Genomic DNA, 20,746 nt, shown 5'->3' on the forward strand with positions numbered 1-20,746 from the left:
AAGCAGAGGAAGCCACTTGGAGTTGGATAGTCTTTTGATACCCTCCAGTTGGAGATGAGCAACTTGGCAGGGTGTACGGACCGTAATTCAGTATATGGGTTTTTGTTTTGCACTCTTATATGTGTTATTGTCATGTCTTGCTGAAGCTCAACGTATACCTTTTTCACCATGTTTGGTGAACACTCCACCAGTTACTATTTACGCTGCCGGGAGAGAGGGGATCTACTTCTGACCGTTTACCACCGCCTTGGCCATGCATTGTTTTTTCCGTGCGTTGCTTGCGCACGAGGGGTATGCCAACGTCGTACTGATATGGAGGCACCACCAGTGCTAGTCTTCCCGGGTCTCCTAGCCCAAGCATCCGATCCCCCTATGGACAAAGAGCCTGATGACAATGATTTGGAGGGAGCTCTAGCCCTGCTTTTTGCAGACCCACGAGGCTACGCAAGTCTTACACTTCCCAGCTCCTGTGGCTCCAGTGGACAGCAGTGATTTGGAGGTACCCGCACTACTCTTGCATATTCCAGTTCCAGCTCCTACAATTCCAACGGATGATGTCCCAGTTCCTACAGAGGCACCCACACTACTCTTGCACATTCCAGTTCCAGCTTCTGCGGCCCCAACTGACGATGTCTCAGTTCCTATGGCCCTGGCAGACGGTGTTGATTTGGAGGTACCCGCACTACTCTTACATATTCCAGTTCTAGCTCCTGCAGCCCCAACCGACGATGTCTCAGTTCCTACGGGCCTAATAGACGATGTTGATTTGGAGGCACCCGCACTACCCTTGCACATTCTAGTTCCAGCTTCTGCAGGCCCAACCGATGATGTCACAGTTCCTGCGGAGGCGCCCGCACTACTCTTGCACATTCCATTTACAGCTCCTGCGGCCCCAACTGACAATGTTTCAGTTCCTACGACCCTAGCAGACGGTATTGATTTGGAGGCACCCGCACTACCCTTGCATATTCCAGTTCCAGCTCCTGCAGCCCCGACTAATGATGTCTCAATTCCTGCGGAGGCACCTGCACTACTCTTGCACATTCCACTTCCAGCTCCTGCGGCCCCAACCAACAATATCTCAGTTCCTACAGCCCTAGCAGACGGTGTTGATTTGGAGGCACCCGCACTACCATTACACATTCCAGTTCCAGCTCCTGTGGCCTCGACTGATGATGCCCTAGTTCTTGCGGAGGCACCCGCACTACTCTTGCACATTCCAGTTCCAGCTCATGCGGCCCCAACCGACGATGTCTCAGTTCCTACGGCCCTAGTAGACGGTGTTGATTTGGAGCCACCCACACTACCCTTGCACATTCCAGCTCCAGCTCCAGCTCCTGCAGCCCTAACCGAGGATGTCTCAGTTCCTACGGCCTTAGCAGACGGTGTTGATTTGGAGGCACCCACATTACCCTCGCACATTCCAGTTCTAGCTCCTGCGGCCTCAACCGAGGATGTCTCAGTTCCTTGCGGAGGCACCCGCACTACCCTTGCATATTCCAGTTCCATCTCCTGCAGCCCCGACTGATGATGTCCCAATTCCTGCGGAGGCACCCGCACTACCTTTGCACATTCCAATTCCAGCTCCTGCAACCCCAACCGACAATGTCTCAGTTCCTACGGCCCTAGCAGACGATGTTGATTTGGAGGCACCGCTCTTACAGCAGTTCCCAGAGCCAGGGGACTAGGCCGACCAAGGTGTCGATTTTCGGGGAGCACTAGGGATACTTGGCAGCATACTTCTACTCTATGTTGGTCTGAGTGCATACTTGCCAGCATACTACTACTCTATGTTTGTCTGGGTACCTTGTTATCAGTTGGATGAATTATTGCATGTGCATGAGTTTTTGTGTTTTCTAGTATATGTTGTTGACATTAGTTTCATTTGCACGTGCATGCAAAACTCTTTAAAAAAAAAATTCAGGGTCATTCCGATCTCCAATGGTCCAAGTTTTTGTGTTTTGTAGTATATGTTGTTGACATTGGTTTCATTTGGGCGTGCATGCAAAACTCATTACAATAGAGAAAAAAAAAAAATTCCAGGGTCATTCTGTAATCCAATGGTCTGGTCCAAGCTTGCCACCACACAGGGCATCAACTGCCACTGCCACTGATTCATTCTAATTCTTCAGCTCTAATTTCTTCCATACCTAAAATAAAAAATAAATAAATAACATAAACTTCAAGTAGTACAAAAACTAACAATTGAGCTTAAGAACAAAGTATTTAATTTGTCCCACTTGGTGGTGGGTCATTTGAAAAATACCGTTTCCATCACTATTAAGATACATAACATGTACTGTATAGACTGCTAACTAGTAGTAGTAGTACCATATCAAATTAACAAAGTATTTTTTAAATTCTCTTAATTAATTAGACCACAACTGATCCTACAACACAATGAAAGATCAAGTGAAACAATTGTAAGACTACAAAAGCTGAGAAAAGTTGAAGCAACTCACTGACAATCTTGGAAGAGAGAGAACTAATTGAAAGATATCAACAAGTTCAAGCAGCAAAATAAAAATACAATTAATATATTGTAATTTTCACTGATATTGCAGATTGTTTGGGTAATTTCCAAACAAAAAATAGATGCACATGAGGTTCATCAGTTTTGTTTCATCAATTAGTCATTATGTTAGGGCGCAATCAAGACACACTAGGGAAGGGAAGACACCTAACTTGCTGATGAGATTGTACCTGTTGCCATAAACACATCATGTAACTATGTTTCATGTGACTATGGCAAGTGCTCTCTTTTATTCCTAATAATATTAGCTACTTCACAACCCTGCTAACAAAAACAGGGCATAAAAGAACAAAGAAAAATACAATTTAAAAAAGGATATTCAACAGTCCAACAAAATATAATTAAAAAGTAGCAGCAGCAAAATATAGTTAAAATGTAGCAGCAGCAAATTCACTTCTATTCTCTATAATATGGACAAGCGAAATACAAAACAAAGTATGTGTTTTACCTTCCAAGGTAGCAGGCAGCAATATCGGTTCAATGAACAGCAAGCTGAAAGAAAGCCATAGTCGGATAAGTATTTCCATGTATCAAGAGGAAAAAAAAGAAGAAGTTATAGTATCATCAATAAAGATACTGAAACTAGAGGACAAAAAAAAAAAAAAAAATCAAATGATTTGTAAAAGACAATGAGATGAAGAACATAATCAAATCAAAACCCAAAAAATTATAACATCACTAATTAGACATTCAGTCCATGAAAATTCAAGGATATACAAGACAACAATGGCGAGTGACTACAAGACACTAACAAACCCTATTTACCCAAAAAATTATAACATTACTGATTAGACATTCAGTCCATGAAAATTCAAGGATATACAAGACAACAATGGCGAGTGACTACAATAAACTAACAAACCCTATTTACCCAAAAACAAATTCTAAGTCGACAAAATAGTTTATGTGACATTGAGATATAGAGAGATCAATCGAAGCATGTTTGTAGCAGAATCAAACCAACAGTTGGTACCAGGAAAAAGGAAATGTCAGAAGAAGCAGAGGCTTGGTAGAATCATCATCTAAGATGGTATGAGCTTCTCCACACCACACCCTAAAGAGCTCCCAGAAAATCATATAACAAATAAACTACATATCCATACATAAACCCTAAAATCAATCTAAATTATGAATTATGTATCCATAAATAAACACTAAAAACATAGTCAGGTAATTCAACCAGTGGAAAGGAAACTCACCCCAACAATCCCATCCTTGCATTTAATGCCGACAATAGTACTGTAAACAAACAAACAAATTACAATATTTATAACTATGTACGCATATATAAGCCCTAATAAAACCAGAATACAGTAATATTATATATAGATAGAGAACAGACCCACTGTTATCAACGGCCTTGGCTGTGAATTCGATCAGGTACTTTGAGAAGAACACGAAGAGAGGGTTTATGTCATATTAGAAGATTTTTCAAAATCAATTGAAGGATAATTTAGAAAGGAGAGGGTTTGCGTCATATTACAATGAGGCTTGCGGGCTTTGCTTAGTTCGTTTATTAGATGGTCTGGCCTGAGGTTGTTTTGAGACCATGGAATTATTGGAACCCAGCCTTGACGGCCTGCCCAAAATTCTATTATAAATATAAAAATATATGTCACATAAATAATAAATTATATATATATATATATATATATATATATATATATATATATATAATATAGTTTTTGGTGCAAATTAATGTCCTAAAATTCAATTTATGTGGCTTACCTGCAAAACCATACCTTCGGTTTAGCATGAGTTGAAAATTATAAGTAAAATCTTAAAAATACCCTTTTGACATGATTAAAATGCCCCTTCCCACATCATATACATAGCAATAGATTTTCATCTCTCAGCTCTTTTAGATGCTTGATAACTCACGATATTGTAGTCAAAGCCTTTAGTATTTTCAATTTCATTTCAAAATAAACAAATGCACTTAATCTGCAACAAACCATTTCGTCCTGTGCATAGATATTATATTTTAAAAAAAAATTATTTTAGATACACAAATTTGATGAAGAAAGGAGATACTGTGACAAAATAACTACTTGACCACCAAATTCAAGATACACAAATTTGTTTTTTTGTTCTCGTAATAATTAAAAATAAAAAAAATTGTCAAAAGAGACCTAAAATATTAAATATTAGAGATAAAGAGAATAAATTTGAAAGGACATTTATGTGATTTAAAAAGTAATAATTATTTAGTTGTAAATTTAGATTAGAATTATTATTTTATTTAAAATTATAAAAAACATTGAAAAGTAGAGAACGAATGACCCTTCCCTACTTTTGAAGATGCAAGAAATTCATTCCCTCTTTCTCTCTCTAGAATTCTTACACTTCAACCAAAAGATCCCCTTCTTCTTTCCATTCGTTCCCTTATTTATAGATATTTACAAGATATTTACAAATATTGACGGATTGCTGGATCTGGGCCTGTTCCTCCATAAGTCCTGGTCACCTTTGATGGGCTTATTCGCGTTCGGCCCATATGGCAGTGTCTTTTTATGGGCCGACCCAGCTGTACGGACCGGATGTCGTGCTTGCAAGTCAGATCCGGCCCATGTCGTCCTGGGCCTCCTCAACTGCCCCCATAATTGCCCCTTATTTAATAAGGGGGTAATTATTGATGGCGTCTCATCATAACGTTGACGGCTCGAGAAAACCACGTGGGGGAACGGACGGTCAGATCCAGAATCAATGTTCCGGGGCTCGAGGAATTTCTCGCCTTCCCGACGCTTCGGCCCTCGGGCCCCCCTCGCCTTTATAAGGCTCTAGAATACCACTTCACGTCCTTTTACCGTCTCCATCATCAGTCAAATCTCTCTCTTTCTAGAACAGTGCTAAGCTTTTTCTGGTGAAATCCTTCAAGAGTCATTCTTCCAGCGATCTTGCAGTCCTCTGAGGTTAGTTTTGTTCCTTTTTACTTTCGGCAGGCTTCTATTTACCCCCTTTTAGATCCTTCAAGCACTTCCACCATGGTTGTAGATCTGGATGTTCTTCGTATGAGACTTAGACTTCCTGACAACATCGAAGTTAGGGTTTGCCCTCAGGACGTTAACATTATGACCGGTGCCGGCCTCCTGCCCGGCGAAGTCTTATTCACGAACCTTCAATTGAATGTTGTTAGGTTCCCTCTGCACCCTTTCTTTAGTTATGTCTTCAATAGATTGGGGATATCCCCCCTGCAGGTCAACCCCAACTTCTTTAGAATCATATCCGTTATGCTCCTATTGATGCGTGACAGAAATCTGGACCTTGACCTCATAGACCTTCTTCTGTGCTATAAGGTCAGTAAGATCCGTACTAACGAACCCTTCTACCACCTCTACCCGTTCAAGAAGATGTCTATATGTACGGACACAATAAAATCTGAAAAGGGCATTAGTGGGGCTTGGTCTTCGCCGGCTGCAGAGGGTTACCCAATCCCGAGCGCCTTTGGTGCCTGTTCTGTCTCCTCCTATAAGAAATTCAAATCTCATAAACATGATTGCCCCTGCGAAACATGCGTTCCCCGTTTTTGTACTTTCTTATGCCGTTCCTTAGGAATACCTTGTGATGACTTGAGCTACAGTGTTTGCAGGGATATGAGTAATTACTTGAAGAAATACGTTCTGAACGATATTCCTTCCTGCTCAGATCTCCTCACTTCAGACAACCTCTTAGCGCTCTCATCACTCGGCTACAACATGAGCAGGCTTCAGATTCCTTCTTTTGGCAGGAAGAAAAATACTCCCCCAGCCACTCCTGCTGCTGGGGCGACCTCCTCTCCAGCATCAGCCTCTTCCTCAGCCACCATCTCTGACACTATCCCGAGCACAGTGGCTATTAACTCTGTTGTCAGTACCCCTGCTGCCAACCAGAGCGCGTCTCCCCAAACTACCACAGCTCCTGCTGCTGCGGGGGGCGTTCGGGACAAAGAACGAGGCAAAAGGCCTCATCCTGACAGTGAAGTCGATCCTGAGGAGGAGCCTCTCATAAGAAGGACCCGGGTCTCCGGGCCGGGTGCTCTCTTGCACCGTGCGATCAGAGCTCCTGCTCCCTCTGGGCCTACTGCAGCTGGTGGCTCCGCTTCTGCTTCAGGCCCCCCTTCTATCCCCACCTTACCGCCATGGGCCCCTCGGTACACCCGAACGGATAGGACGTTCGTGAAACCGAACGAGACCATGCTGAAGGATGGCCAGACCGCCATGGCGTACTATAGGAGCATGTGGACTCCGAAAGACCTTGAGGCGGCAAAGGGCCTGTCCCAGAAGGATGTGTTCAGCCGCTTTCCCCAATCTGCTATGGAGGTGACTTTTATTTTCCAACTCATGAATTCTCTCATATTATTTGGTCTTGCCTTCGCCCGACCTGACTATTGGCTTAACCGTTCTTAATGTACACCTATGCAGACATTGTTCGGAATGATGGCTATGCAGAAGCAGGTGGAGATGGGGAACGCCAAGGCTCGTAAGTTTTCTGATAGCCTGGAGGTGGTTAATAAAGAAAACGACCTTCTCGCCATGAAGAATACCGAGGTACTGGCTCGGCTTGAAAAAACTGAACAAGAGAGAGATGTCCTGAAGAAGGAGAATGACTCTCTTCAGGATGAGAAGGATGCCCTCCAGCTTGAAAAGAGTGTCTGGCAGACTGAGCGTGACTCAATCAGAGACGAAAAGGCAGAACTCCAGCGCCTTCTGGCTGATGAACAGTCTGCTCGGATGGCTTTTGAGAAAAGAGCTCTGGACGAGCGTACCGCTCTGATCGATGCGATCAGCAGAGTGAACGGTGGGATGCTGGCTCTTCACGCTCGGTTCTCAAGGGTCGGTGCTCTTAGATATGCTCAAGGATTCCGGGAAGGTTTCGCCGACCGAGTTCCGGATGAGGGACAGACTAGTTCCACTCCAGATGAGGTCGACAAGGATCTAGGGATCGAACCTCTGGGGGTCTATGTCAACCCAGAACCCACCGAAGCGGAGCGCATATTCGATGAGTGCCAGGACATTGCTTCCTCAAGGATCATCACAGCTCCTCCTACCGCTCTGCCTCTGACCGCTCCTCAATCGTCAACTGTGGTACCTTCCATAGCCACTGCTGACGCTGAGCCCCAGCCGAACGATTTAGTCATTCATCTTGATTCCCCACCTCGTGAAGGTGAGACGGCTGATGGGGCCGAGGAGGCGGGTCGGCACAACCAGGATGCTGTTGGTACTGAGGCGTCTAGCTAGGGCTCCTTTGGACTCTTCCATTCCATATCTTTTTGTAACGATGGACATCTCACTTTTTGTAAACTCAATGCTTAATATCAATGAAATGACAGAACTCTTTTTCCCTTTGTGTTGTGCTCTGTTCAACCTATTTTCAATACATATATATCTTTTCTCTCTTTTCTTTTATATTAGCTTTGCCGTGTGTTTGTTTATGGCAAGTGCCTGGCGCTCGGCTAGAATGTCACTTGCCACTTGGTTTTAAATTTTTAGCAAGTGTCTGGCGTTCGGCTTATGGTGCCAGCTGCCACTTATCTTGCTTAAGTGCCTGGCGCTCGGCTAGAATGCCACTTGCCACTTGGCTTTAAATTTTTAGCAAGTGTCTAGCGTTCGGCTTATAGTGCCAGCTGCCACTTATCTTGCTTAAGTGCCTGGCGCTCGGCTAGAATGCCACTTGCCACTTGGCTTTAAATTTTTAGCAAGTGTCTGGCGTTCGGCTTATAGTGCCAGCTGCCACTTATCTTGCTTAAGTGCCTGGCGCTCGGCTAGAATGCCACTTGCCACTTGGCTTTAAATTTTTAGCAAGTGTCTAGCGTTCGGCTTATAGTGCCAGCTGCCACTTATCTTGCTTAAGTGCCTGGCGCTCGGCTAGAATGCCACTTGCCACTTGGCTTTAAATTTTTAGCAAGTGTCTGGCGTTCGGCTTATAGTGCCAGCTGCCACTTATCTTGCTTAAGTGCCTGGCGCTCGGCTAGAATGCCACTTGCCACTTGGCTTTAAATTTTTAGCAAGTGTCTGACGTTCGGCTTATAGTGCCAGCTGCCACTTATCTTGCTTAAGTGCCTGGCGCTCGGCTAGAATGCCACTTGCCACTTGGCTTTTCATTTTTTAGTAGGCCGTTGGAAAAGAAAGTTATTTTTTTGTAAATTTCAGTAACTTGCACATTCATACGTATTTGATTGACAACAAACAACATCCAATTAAAGCCGAAACTTAGCTTTTATTGGTAGTACCTCTTCAGAGACGTGGCGTTCCAGGGCTTGCTGACCAACCTTCCCGCCATGGTTTCCAACGTATATGCCCCCTTGCCTATGACTTCTGCAATTCTGTATGGGCCTTCCTAGGGTGGCATCATTTTTTTGACCATCCCCACCTTTCTTTTCAGAACCAGATCGCCAGGGGCAAAATCCCTGTGTTTTACTCTTTTGTTGTGACTATTCGCCAATACTTGCTGATACGATGCTAACCTTATAGCCGCTGTGTCCCTCCTTTCGTCTATCATATCGAGGTTCAATCTTAACATCTTGTCGTTCTGATCTCGACTCCATGCTAAGCTTCTGATAGTGGGGACCAAATGCTCAACCGGTATAACTGCCTTGGTACCATATGCCATTGCAAACGGGCTCTCCCCAGTCGGCCGCCTTGGGGTGGTTCTGTAAGCCCATAGAACGTTCGGGAGTTCATCCAACCACTTCCCTTTATGATCTTCCAGCTTCTTCTTAATGCAGGCGAAAATGGTTCTGTTTGTGATTTCTGCTTGTCCGTTGGCCTGAGGATGACTTACTGCAGCCAACTTCTGGTTGATTCCATACTCCTCCAGCAGCTTTCTTACTTGCCTGCTGTCGAGGTTTGTGCCATTGTCCATGACTATTGATCTGGGAACGCCGAAACGGCAGATAATATTGTTCCAAATAAATCGTCTCACATGAGTCTGAGTCACGCTAGGATATGGTTCTGCTTCCACCCACTTAGTGAAGTAATCCGTGGCCAGTAACACATATTTGTTCTGAGCTCTTGCAGTTGGCAGAGGACCGACCACATCCATCCCCCATTGCGCGAAAGGCCATGGCGAGGCCATTACGTGCAATTCCTCAGGTGGTTGGTGGATCAATGGTCCATATCGTTGGCATTTATCGCACCTTCGAGAGAACTCCTCCGCATCTCTTGACATGTTTGGCCAGAAATACCCTTGTGTCATTGCTTTATGCGCTAACGATCGCCCCCCAGAATGATTGCCACACACACCCTCATGAATAGCTCGCAATACCTGCTGCGACTCCGCGGGGGTGACACACTTCAAGTATGGGCCAGAGTAGGACCTTCTGTACAGCTGGTTACGCACGATGGCGTACTTTGCAGCATTCTTTTTGAGTCTCCTAGCTTCATCCCTCTGCATAGGCAAAACGCCATCTCGAATATAGGTAATGATGGGGTCAATCCAACTCGGTTCATACGGTATGACGTTGACTTGCCAAGGGTCAGAGTCCAAGGGTTCTTCGAAAATAGATGGCTGGGTCAGTATTCCTACTGGAATCACCCTCGCCAATGTTTCACCGCAACTCGAAGCACTACATGCTAACCGGTCCGCATCTGCATTCTGTTCCCTCGGCAACTGTATGAATTCAATCTTTGCAAAGTCCTTGGCTTTATGCAGAACGGCAGAACGATATGCCCCCATCGTGTCATCCTTGGTCGCGTACTCACCATTTACCTGCCGAACAATCAGCTGCGAGTCACTATACACAGTCAAACTTTTGATCTGTAGCTCTCTGGCCAACTTTAATCCATTTAGCAACGCCTCGTATTCCGCTTCATTATTGGTGGCTCGGAACTCAAGTCTGAATGCTTGGCTCAAGGAAGTACCCTCTGGGGTTTGCAGTTTGATCCCAATTCCAGCCCCCATCTGGTTAGAGGAGCCATCCACAAAAAGTTTCCAAGAGCCGCATCTAAGGTCTTCTTCCGTATCCTCGGCATCACATTCTAGCAGGAAATCGGCCACCGCTTGCCCTTTAACAGCTGTTCTCGGCTCATACGTTATGTCAAATGAACTCAACTCTATGGCCCACTTTGTCATTCTGCCCGAGAGCTCTGGCTTGTGCATAAGCGTTCTGATTGGAAAAGTTGTTAGAACAGCTATGGGGTGGGATTCGAAATAATGCCTCAACTTTCTTTTTGCATTTACAAGTGCAAGTACCACCCGTTCGGCCTTTGACTATCTTTTTTTTGCCTCTGTCATTGTTTTGCTTACATAAAATACCGGGTATTGGACCCCTTCCTTGTAACGAATCAGAACGGCACTCGTCGCGACACCAGATACTCCAAGATATAGAAATAACTTTTCTTCCGGATCTGGGGCTGACAGGACTGGTGGATTCTGCATATATTCCTTCAAATGAGTCAATGCTTGTCGTTGCTCATCCCCCCAGACCTGCCTTCCATGGCTCCGAATCGTGTCAAAGAACGGTTTGCAGTGATCTGACAATTTTGAAATAAATCGACTTAATGCAGCTATTCGTCCTGTGAGGGCTTGCACCTCTCTGATCGTCTTTGGCTCGGCATTCTTAATCAAAGCCTCTGCTTGAGCGGGGCTAACTTCGATGCCTCTGCGGTTGACCACGTGTCCCAGAAACTGTCCGGAACTCACACCGAACGAGCACTTGGTTGGATTGAGCTTCATCCCATATCGCTTCAGTACATCAAATACATCTTGCAGATGCTTCAGATGATCATCCTTCTTCCTACTCTTTACCACCATATCATCAATATAGGCTTCTACAATCTTTCCCATTTAATTCTTAAAAATTTTGCTAACAAGTCTTTGATAAGTTGCTCCCGCATTCTTTAGTCCGAAAGGCATAACTTTGTAGCAGTATGTTCCTCGCTCGGTGACAAAAGAAGTTTTTTCTTCATCTGCGGGGTCCATAGGGATCTGATTATAACCTGAATAAGCGTCCAGAAAGGTTAAACGCTCATACCCGGTGGTGGCATCTACCATTTGATCAATCTTAGGCAGCGGGAAGCTGTCTTTCGGACAGGCTTTGTTCAAATTGGTGAAATCAATGCATACTCGCCATTTCCCATTCTTCTTCTGCACGACAACGACGTTGGACAACCAATCAGGGTAGTGCACTTCTCTGATAAATCCCGCATCAAGCAGCCTATCGACTTCTTCCGCTATGATTTGATTACGTTCTGGAGCAAATCTTCGCTGCTTCTGTTTCATTGGTTTGAAATTGGGATTAACATTCAGGGAATGACAGGATACGAAGGGACTAATTCCAGGCATGTCTAGGTGACTCCATGCAAATACGTCGGCATTGTGGGACAAGAAATCCACTAGCTCTTGCTGCTCTTCTCTGGTCAGTCTTATACCTACTCTGGTAGTTCGTTCTGGCCTGGACTGATCGATCTGCACATCCAGAAGGGGCTCCCCGGTCAAGTCGACTGACTCCTCCACCCTGTTCTGCTCGGGCGGAGGTTCCTGTAATTGCTATCTGGGGCTTGCCGAACGGACGGGCGCCTTCCCTTTCCCAGCATGCTTTAATGTGACGGAATAACACTCTTTGGCTGCGACCTGATCCCCCCGAATGTCTATCACTTTATCTCCATCGGGTCCGAGGCACCTCATGACCTGATGCAGAGTTGAGAGTACACCTTGGACTCTGTGAATCCATCCTCTTCCCATCAGGAGATTATACGAGGGGTGAATTTCTACAACCACAAAAGTTTCCATAAGAGCTCGTTCTGCAGCTTGAACTTCCACTTCCACCATCCCGACGGGCTCCACCCTCTTCCCATCGAACCCTAACAAGGGATTTCCAGTGGGCTTGAGCCTCTCTGGTTTAATCTCGAGCCTATCAAATGTGTCCCTCGGCATGACATTCGCACTGCTCCCAGGACCGATCAGAACTCTGCGCACCAAGCAGTCCGCCACTGTTAAACTGACTACCAACGGGTCTTCATGGGGCAGTTGAACACGCTGCAGGTCTGTCCAGTCGAACTTTATCTGCATCGACGAGCTCTGCTGGTGTAGAGTATTCACACTGCTGACCCTTTTCTTCATCTGCGCCTGCCGTAGGCGCGCCCGGAGTAGCTCATCTGACTCTTCACTAGGCTCGGGTCGACCATGGATAGCATTGATTATACGAACTGGTTGTGAATTGTGGGAGCTTTGTTTATGACTCCTTTTTATTTGTTCCACCAGTCGATTCTGCTCTATCGCCGAGCCTTGAACATAACTTGCGAACTCCCCTCTAGCTATCAACATTTCCACCTGCCTCCTCAGGTTCCTGCATTCGTTAGTCTGATGACCGAAATCGGAATGGAAAGCACAATGTTTAGTTTGATCCCTCTGTTCGAGGGGTTGCCTAATTGGCAGTGGTGGATGAAACTTATCTTTGTTCTCCTGATACAGCCTCGCCAGAGTGACCTTCAGCGGAGTAATCAGCTCTTCCTCCCTGGACCTTTTTTCTGCCTTCCAAGAGGTCTGACGTTGTGGCTGAGCCTGCTTCTGCCTGATCTTTGCCTTGGACTTTTCCTCGGTCGACACTAACGACGCTGTCTGAGCATTAGCTGCCTCCTCTTCTTCTAGGCGCACAAAGCCATCGGCTCTTTCATTGAGTTCATCCATAGTAGTCGGCGTGTTCACTACCAGACTGGTGTGAAACGGAGTTCCACGTGTCATGGCTAACTTGAAGGCTTGAACTGCTGTAGAAGGGTGGCATTCGATCACCATACTCTTAGTGAGATTAAACCTGGTAAGAAAAGCCTGGAGACGTTCATCTTTGTGCTGCCTCATCGTGAATAGGCTCGAGATGTCCTTCGGCGGGCGCTTGTTCCCATAGTACTGGCTTATGAACCGATCGCACAGGTTTCTGAAGCTACCAATGGAGCTCCTAGGCAAGTTTTTGAACCAGCTGAGCGCCGGTCCGGCTAGGCTTGTAGGGAAACATTTGCACATTAAAGAGTCGTTTTCCGTATTCAGGGCCATTTTCAACTGGATATGGTACACATGATCGATCGGATCGGTTGTTCCGTCAAACAGAATAAAGACTGGCATAGCAAACTTCCTTGGATGCGGGGCATTCAAGATCTCGTCGGTGAATGGTGAATCAACCGTCCAAGCTGCGGATCGGAGAGCTTCATTCTCTCTCTGGAGTCCAGCGGTAGCTCTGTGAGTTACGGTTCTGCCCTCCGAACCGCGATGAGTGATAGTAGCCATGGAGGGCCGGTAAGACGGATCGAACGACCGTTCCTCTATGAACTCTCTTTGCCAAGGCGACGCTACTCGACGGCGATCAACCTCTATCACTTCCTCTCGGTCGAACCTTTCCCGATGCGGATCGAAGGTTATGGCTTCATTCCGTCTAATCTGCTCATGTCGCGAATCAACGTGAGTCGATCCTTCGTGATCCTCAACTCGATGAACATTTGGCGGCAAATTGTCCATCATCCTTTCATCACGGTGGTGAGCTGACTGATTGTTCTCGTCCTGTTCGCCTTGACGCGCGATATTAGATTGAACACCTCCTTCACCGACCGGAAGCGGATGTGAAACCGCAGGTACTTGCCGATGTTGCATTCCAGCTTTCAATTATGCATTCTCTTTTTTGAGAGCTTCAATCAAGTTCATCAACTCCTCAAGCTTTGTTTGCTGGACAGCCTCCATCGGATTGGAGCTTTCACCTATCATTATTCCTGAACGGAGTAAAGGCATTAATCTCAAGTTCGCGAGTAGATCCCAGCTTCGTGAGTGGGAATTTTTCAGATCTGGTTTCGAATTCTCCGAATTATGCTCACCGTTTACGAGATCTGAATTGTCTAAACTCTAAATCCGTCAGATCCCGCCACAATCGAACAACTCGTTGTTGCGTAGATCTGAAGCCACTTCTGCCAAAGCTTCAAGAATTGTAATTCCTCCAGAGTAGGTCACAATCGCTCAGATCTGGATCCAAATCCCAAAGATCGAGTCTCGATCAACCGAATTGGTCTGAATCCACTCGATATTCCTCATTGATCAACCAAACTTCCATGCGATTCCCACAGACGACGCCAATTGAAGATGCAAGAAATTCATTCCCTCTTTCTCTCTCTAGAATTCTTACACTTCAACCAAAAGATCCCCTTCTTCTTTCCATTCCTTCCCTTATTTATAGATATTTACAAGATATTTACAAATATTGACGGATTGCTGGATCTGGGCCTGTTCCTCCATAAGTCCTGGTCACCTTTGATGGGCTTATTCGCGTTCGGCCCATATGGCAGTGTCTTTTTATGGGCCGACCCAGCTGTACGGACCGGATGTCGTGCTTGCAAGTCAGATCCGGCCCATGTCGTCCTGGGCCTCCTCAACTTTGAATTGCATCAATACTAAAAACCAATGATAATAGGTAATTGACCAAAATCTGTGCCCTTGTAAAACAATAAATATATAAAGATTGGCTCAATTCATGGACCGGGCCAACGAGGTTTGTGGGCTCTGCTTAGTCTCCCAACTGGAAAATGATATAATTGATCACTTTAATATCCTACTTAAATCGATTAAATTTTCAAATTTTTCTTCTTTAAATTCCTCTCCTTGGTTTTTTGTTTATGGGAGTTTATTAATATTCACATAACGATCTCTTGCACTCAGTGGAGCAAGAAAATTCATCCGTACTTTTATAATAACCACTAGATTTAATCTAACGTCACATTCAAAACCCACCAATATAATTTCCTTTTAATACAAAACCACTATTCTTATTCCTAATTTCCAAATTTAATATCTATCAATACCACTAATTATAATAATAATAAATAAATACCAATAAAGAATCCTATTCACCGCTAGTGGAAAACACGTTTCTCTCAATCCAAGAACTAGAAAATAATGGATGAATATTACATTATTGTCTCTAATCTAGACTAATCTTAGAACAAACATTATTCTTCCTAATTTTTTTTTTTTTTTTTTTTCCTAATTTAGTTATATGTGTGACAAAAGTTCTGGTTTATAGGTTTTGGAAAGTTGTATTGCACAAGATTGGAAACATGACATGATCATAATTCACGCAAAAGAAAAACTAAGAGAAAAAAAATCGTAGATTATTATTTGATAGTACAAAAACTTAATAGAAATTCATCATGGACCAACAATTCATCCTTTTGAAATGTATTCTCCCTCCATTCTAAGATGCATCAGTGCAATCAATCAAAATAATGTACAAAGAAATACAATCGATCAGAATCGAAATTTTGATTTGTATTCTCCCTTAACCTATGGAACGTCTCATCACTAATCGAAATTTTTGTATTAAAAAATTTCAAGTGTTAGAAAATTAAATCCATGACTTGAATTGAATTTATGACTTGATACTAACCACGTTGCAAAATGTTTTATACTTGTTACACAATTGGTTTCTCATATAACGCAAAACAAAGGTTGTTATATGATTTTGTAATTTTTTTTTTTTTATATATTATTTTGACTGATTGCACTAATGCACAGGGCCGGCCTTGGCCCAAGGCGACCAAGGAGGTCGCCTGGGCCTCAGATTTTAGAGGGCCTCAAATTTTGAGGCCCATAGGGGATGGAAATAAAATAAAATAAAATAAGTTAGGGCAAGTTTCAGACGGCACAATCTGCTTCGACACTCCAAGGGCGCTGCCTCCTCAGGTGACAAGGTATGTTCATCCTCTCTCTCTCTCCCCTCTCTCCTTTTGCATGAATCGATCTTTTATATATGTTTCTTTCTTTCGTTCATCTCATCATTTGATTTGTTATAACTTTGGTTTGTTTGATTCGGGTCTTTACCTTTGTTCCAATAGTGAAAAGTAGCTTCCAAACTAGGGTTGTGTGTGTGTGATGGCTATCAAAAGCTGAATGAATATATTATGGTTCTCTTAGTATTTTAAAAAATGTGTGCCTTTCTACATGTGTCTTTCATATAATCTATGGCAGGTACCTTTTTTTTCCCTCTCCCTAAGTCCACTCCAATCTCACAACAGCAGCAACCATAACCCTTTTCCTCATAATTTTTTGCATTTTCACATTCAATCCCACGAAAATTAAGGATCCCTTCTAGTGGGTTGAGGTAATAATTAACTTTTTCGATCTCTAAATTATGCTCAAACTTAGAAGTGCCAAATTACGGGTTTTTTTATTTTTATTTTTATATGAAGATACATACCAGCATTATTGATGTTATTTGAAGTTGGCTCAGCTAGAATTTCAGTGAATAATACTGTCAAAGCACTTGCCATCAGAATGTACAAACACATGGAAATCAAGAACAGGCTTTAACAAAACAAAAGTTAATGGTTTTTTCTATTAATTTGCACAGGTCTTCTGTAGCAATGATCAATAAATCACTGCGGGTAATTGGCTCCCAAAAAAAACACATACAAAGTGTAGTGTAGTCACTATAAGGAGCGAAAGACAAAACTATATATGATAGTGGATGCCACATATAACCTAAAAGTCCCGCTACTTCTTCAGTACTACAAGTTCACCCTCCTATATATATATATATATATATAGTCACCTCATCTCCACATATTTTTGTTATCTGTAATCATCAAATTTTAGTAGCTATATAAACAATGAATGTAAAAGAAGCTGCAGTTTTCTATTCTCTACTAAACTGTTCTCTTCATTTTTTATTTTGCGTATGTGAAAATTTCGCACTCTTTAATTGCTAAATTTATTGTCATTAGTTAGCTGTCTTCTGCACATGCGCACAATTATTTATTGTTGGTGATAAAAATTTATAGTTATTAGATAGCTGTCTTAGGCACACTGCACAGACGCACAATTATTTATTGGTGGTGATAGATTTATACTTATTAGTTAATGTCTTAAGCACACTGTACAGGTGCACAATTATTTGTTGGTGGTGATAAATTTATAGTTATTAGTTAGTTGTCTTATGCACAATGCACAGGGGCACATATATTAGCTATAGAATTTGAAAACATCGTGTTAAAATTTTGCACTCTTATAATTCTTTTTTGCATGTGTGAAACTCAAGGGCCTCACATTTGAAAGTTCACCAAGGGCCTCTCAAAATATTTTGAATCTCAGGGCCGGCCCTAATCTCCGGTCAGTCATTCTCTCCTCTCTCGATCTCTTTTTCACTCAGAATCTTAAGGTTTATTTATTTCGATCAGTTTCAACATAGTTGTACACCTCTATCAATAAGACCATTCATAAATTGCAATCAAACATCAGTTCTTCAAATCCCATTCTTCTGCTCTTTAATCCCTTGTCCTACTTATAATTTTTGACGATTAATTTGCCACCACAACTATACAAATAATAAATTCTCATCACTTACAAGCGGAAAAACTCCAAACTCAAGTCGGTATTTTAAATTTCTTTCAATCTCTCCTTAAAACTAAGGTTTTTTTTTGTAGGTTATAAATGTATGATATTGTCTGTGTTTATTTGTTGTGAGCTTGTTTAATTGCTTCAAATTACTAGTGTATTTGATGTGTATTGTTTGTAAAAGCTGGTACCAGTAGTTATTGGGCTTAAACCTGGATGTTTTGTTTTGTAATTACTATTTATATACTAACGATAGATATTGATCACATATATTTTTTTAGAAGACTAAAGATTTCTTAAAACCTCTTTTCCTCTCTAGTTGGTGGCCTTTGCCAACTTTTCTTTGTTGAATTCTTTGAAAAAAATATCTAATATATCAGTGTCTTTGTCTTTCCCTCTTCGTTGTGTTGTTTTAGGTGGATGAATATGGAAAATGAAATGGCGTACAATGTTTTGTACTTTTTGTGTAAAAATATATTCCCTAATAACAATCAACCACTATCATGCCTGGACCTCACATAATTTTTACAAACCTATTTAATATAGGGTTTATTCCTTAATGCTCCCTTAGGTGTAGGAAGGTAAAAAATTGAATGGAAAGGAGAGAAGAAAGGATGACTGAGACATCCCTAGGGAAGCGTTTCCCCCTTTTTCTTCGGTTGGATGGAAGAGAATGGAAAAAATTGACAATTTAATTTGATAAATTTTTAAGTTGTTTTTACAATTAAACCCATCTCTTACTTTATTTATGGGATTTATTAAATATTTATGAAGGGTGATATAGTAATTTAAAACTTCTATAATAGGCTTACTTGTTTCTCTCTTATCTTCCGCCCATCCTTGGTTCGGTAGAGATGATATAAGAAAAGAAATGATAAGAGTAAGGATTCGTCCTTCACAAATTTTCCATCCGTACTCTTATCCTTTTTTTCCTTATATCATCTCTACCGAACTAAGGAAATTTATTCCTTCTTTCCTATTTTCCTTCCACCCCTCCTCTTACCGAACATATCATAATGTAGTGAAAAAGAGGGAGGAGAAAAAAAATATACAGATGTGACTGTGTAAAGTACACAACAATTTTACACATGGTGATGACATAAAAAAAAATATTTACACATCAAAGAGGTATGAATACTAATACAAACGTGTGGTTATAAGGGAAATTTATAAGGACGAGACTTGCTCTACCATTGATGTGGTTCAATCACAAATACATGAATAGTTTGTAATTACAAAATTAAAAAAGTGATAAATAAGGATAATAATTTTTATTTTAGAATAAAGTCAGTCACCCTATATTATTTCATTTTTCATGATTTTTTAATTGCAAACTAGTGGTGAGTTGGGATGACTTGTGACTAGGCAAGTCTTGTCCAATTTTTTTTTAAAAAAAGGCAAGTCTTGTCCAATTTTTTTTAAAAAGGCAAGTCTTGTCCAATTTAAAAAAGATAAATACTTATATGGTTTAAATGCATTACTTAACGTTGAATATACCCCCTCTCCTTAACTTAGGGTTTATATATATATATATATATATATATATAATGGCAGTAATATATTAAGATTTAAGAACCAGAAGAGGATTTTATGATTGAGTACCTTAATAAGCCATCTTGGGCAAATTGCAGGTGCATATCTCCGATCAGTCATTCTCTCCTCTCTCGATCTCTTTTTCACTCATAATCTTATGCTACGTTTGGTGTGCAGGAATGAAATGGAATGGAATATGCCTATTCCAACCATTCCTTTGTTTGGTATGCAACTTAAAGTAGGAATGACCATTCCATTGAAATGAAAATCCATTCCTGACAATGAAAATCCATTCCTGACAATGAAAATCCATTCTACAACTAAACCTATGAAAGGGCCATTCCATTCGCAAGTAATTTATTTTAAAAAATCGACTTCCCAAAACTAAACCTATGAAAGGGCCATTCCATTCGCAAGTAATTTATTTTAAAAAATCGACTTCCCAAAACAACTTCATATTTCAAGTCCAAAAACCAGCATTACCTTCCACCACAATCATCTCCGCCTTTCACCACCACCACCACTACCATTGCTTTCCACCACCACTGACTTTCACCATCGCCCACCACTTTCCGCAACCACCACCGCTACCGCCACCGTTTGCCGCAACCGCCACCGCCACCTTTCACCACTGTTATCACCACCACCACCACCTTCCACCACCACCACTGCTATTGCCTTTCACTACCTTCCACCACTATCGCCGCCATCGCCTTTCACCACTGCCACTACCTTTCACTACCACCACTGCTACCGCCTTTTACTACCACCACCGCTGCCATCGCCACAGCTCTACATTACCACCGCCGCCTTCCACCACCGCCTTCCACAACCGCCAACGCCGCTACCATCGCCTTCCACCACCGCCATTGCCTTCTACCACCTTCCATCACCACCTTTCACCACCACTACCGCCACCGCCACCATTACCACCATTGCCGCCGCCTATCACCACCACCACCACCATTGTCACCTCCTTCCACCACCACTACTACCGCCACTTCTATTGCCTTCCAACACTACCATAGTCATACCACTATCTCCTTTCACCACAACCACCACATCACTGCCATTGCCTTCCACTAACACCACTGCCACCTTCCACCACCACTGCTGCCACCAATTCCCACCATTGCCACCGCCGCTACCTTCCAACACCATCACGTACACTACTACTACTTTTCACCATCCATCACCGCTACTGCCACCATTTATTTTTAAAAAATTATTAAAGAATATCATTTTGTTATTTTAATTTCATTTATTTGTTACTAAGAGGGATATTTTAGAAAAATCAATTAGAAATTTATTCCATTCTAAATTTTAAATTGGTCTAACCAAACACTAAAATGATTATTATCATTCCATTCCTACACATTTCATATTTACAACCAAATA

General features: G+C 42.5%; 1 protein-coding gene and 2 long non-coding RNA genes across 3 annotated transcripts; 1 reads left to right on the forward strand and 2 right to left on the reverse strand.

The window, feature by feature from the left end:
• Positions 1-411: 411 nt before the first annotated feature.
• Positions 412-1,218, reverse strand: LOC132281563 (predicted GPI-anchored protein 23). Its single transcript, XM_059783257.1, has one exon. It carries the CDS (start codon positions 1,216-1,218, stop codon positions 412-414), a length of 807 nt encoding a protein of 268 aa, XP_059639240.1.
• Positions 1,219-2,978: 1,760 nt separating this feature from the next.
• On the reverse strand, positions 2,979-3,960 carry LOC132282569 (uncharacterized). Its single transcript, XR_009471800.1, has 3 exons — positions 3,876-3,960; positions 3,733-3,772; positions 2,979-3,025 (listed from the first exon to the last, which is right to left on the reverse strand). It is a non-coding gene; the product is annotated as an uncharacterized LOC132282569 (long non-coding RNA).
• A 12,146-nt stretch (positions 3,961-16,106) lies between these two features.
• LOC132285726 (uncharacterized) lies at positions 16,107-18,247 on the forward strand. Its single transcript, XR_009472596.1, has 3 exons — positions 16,107-16,173; positions 17,520-17,590; positions 18,232-18,247. It is a non-coding gene; the product is annotated as an uncharacterized LOC132285726 (long non-coding RNA).
• Positions 18,248-20,746: the final 2,499 nt, after the last annotated feature.

Source organism: Cornus florida, unplaced genomic scaffold (genome assembly GCF_030987335.1).
Source record: "Cornus florida cultivar Cherokee Brave unplaced genomic scaffold, ASM3098733v1 CherokeeBrave_3.0.0_Hap2_Chr11, whole genome shotgun sequence".
Taxonomy (NCBI): Eukaryota; Viridiplantae; Streptophyta; class Magnoliopsida; order Cornales; family Cornaceae; genus Cornus; species Cornus florida.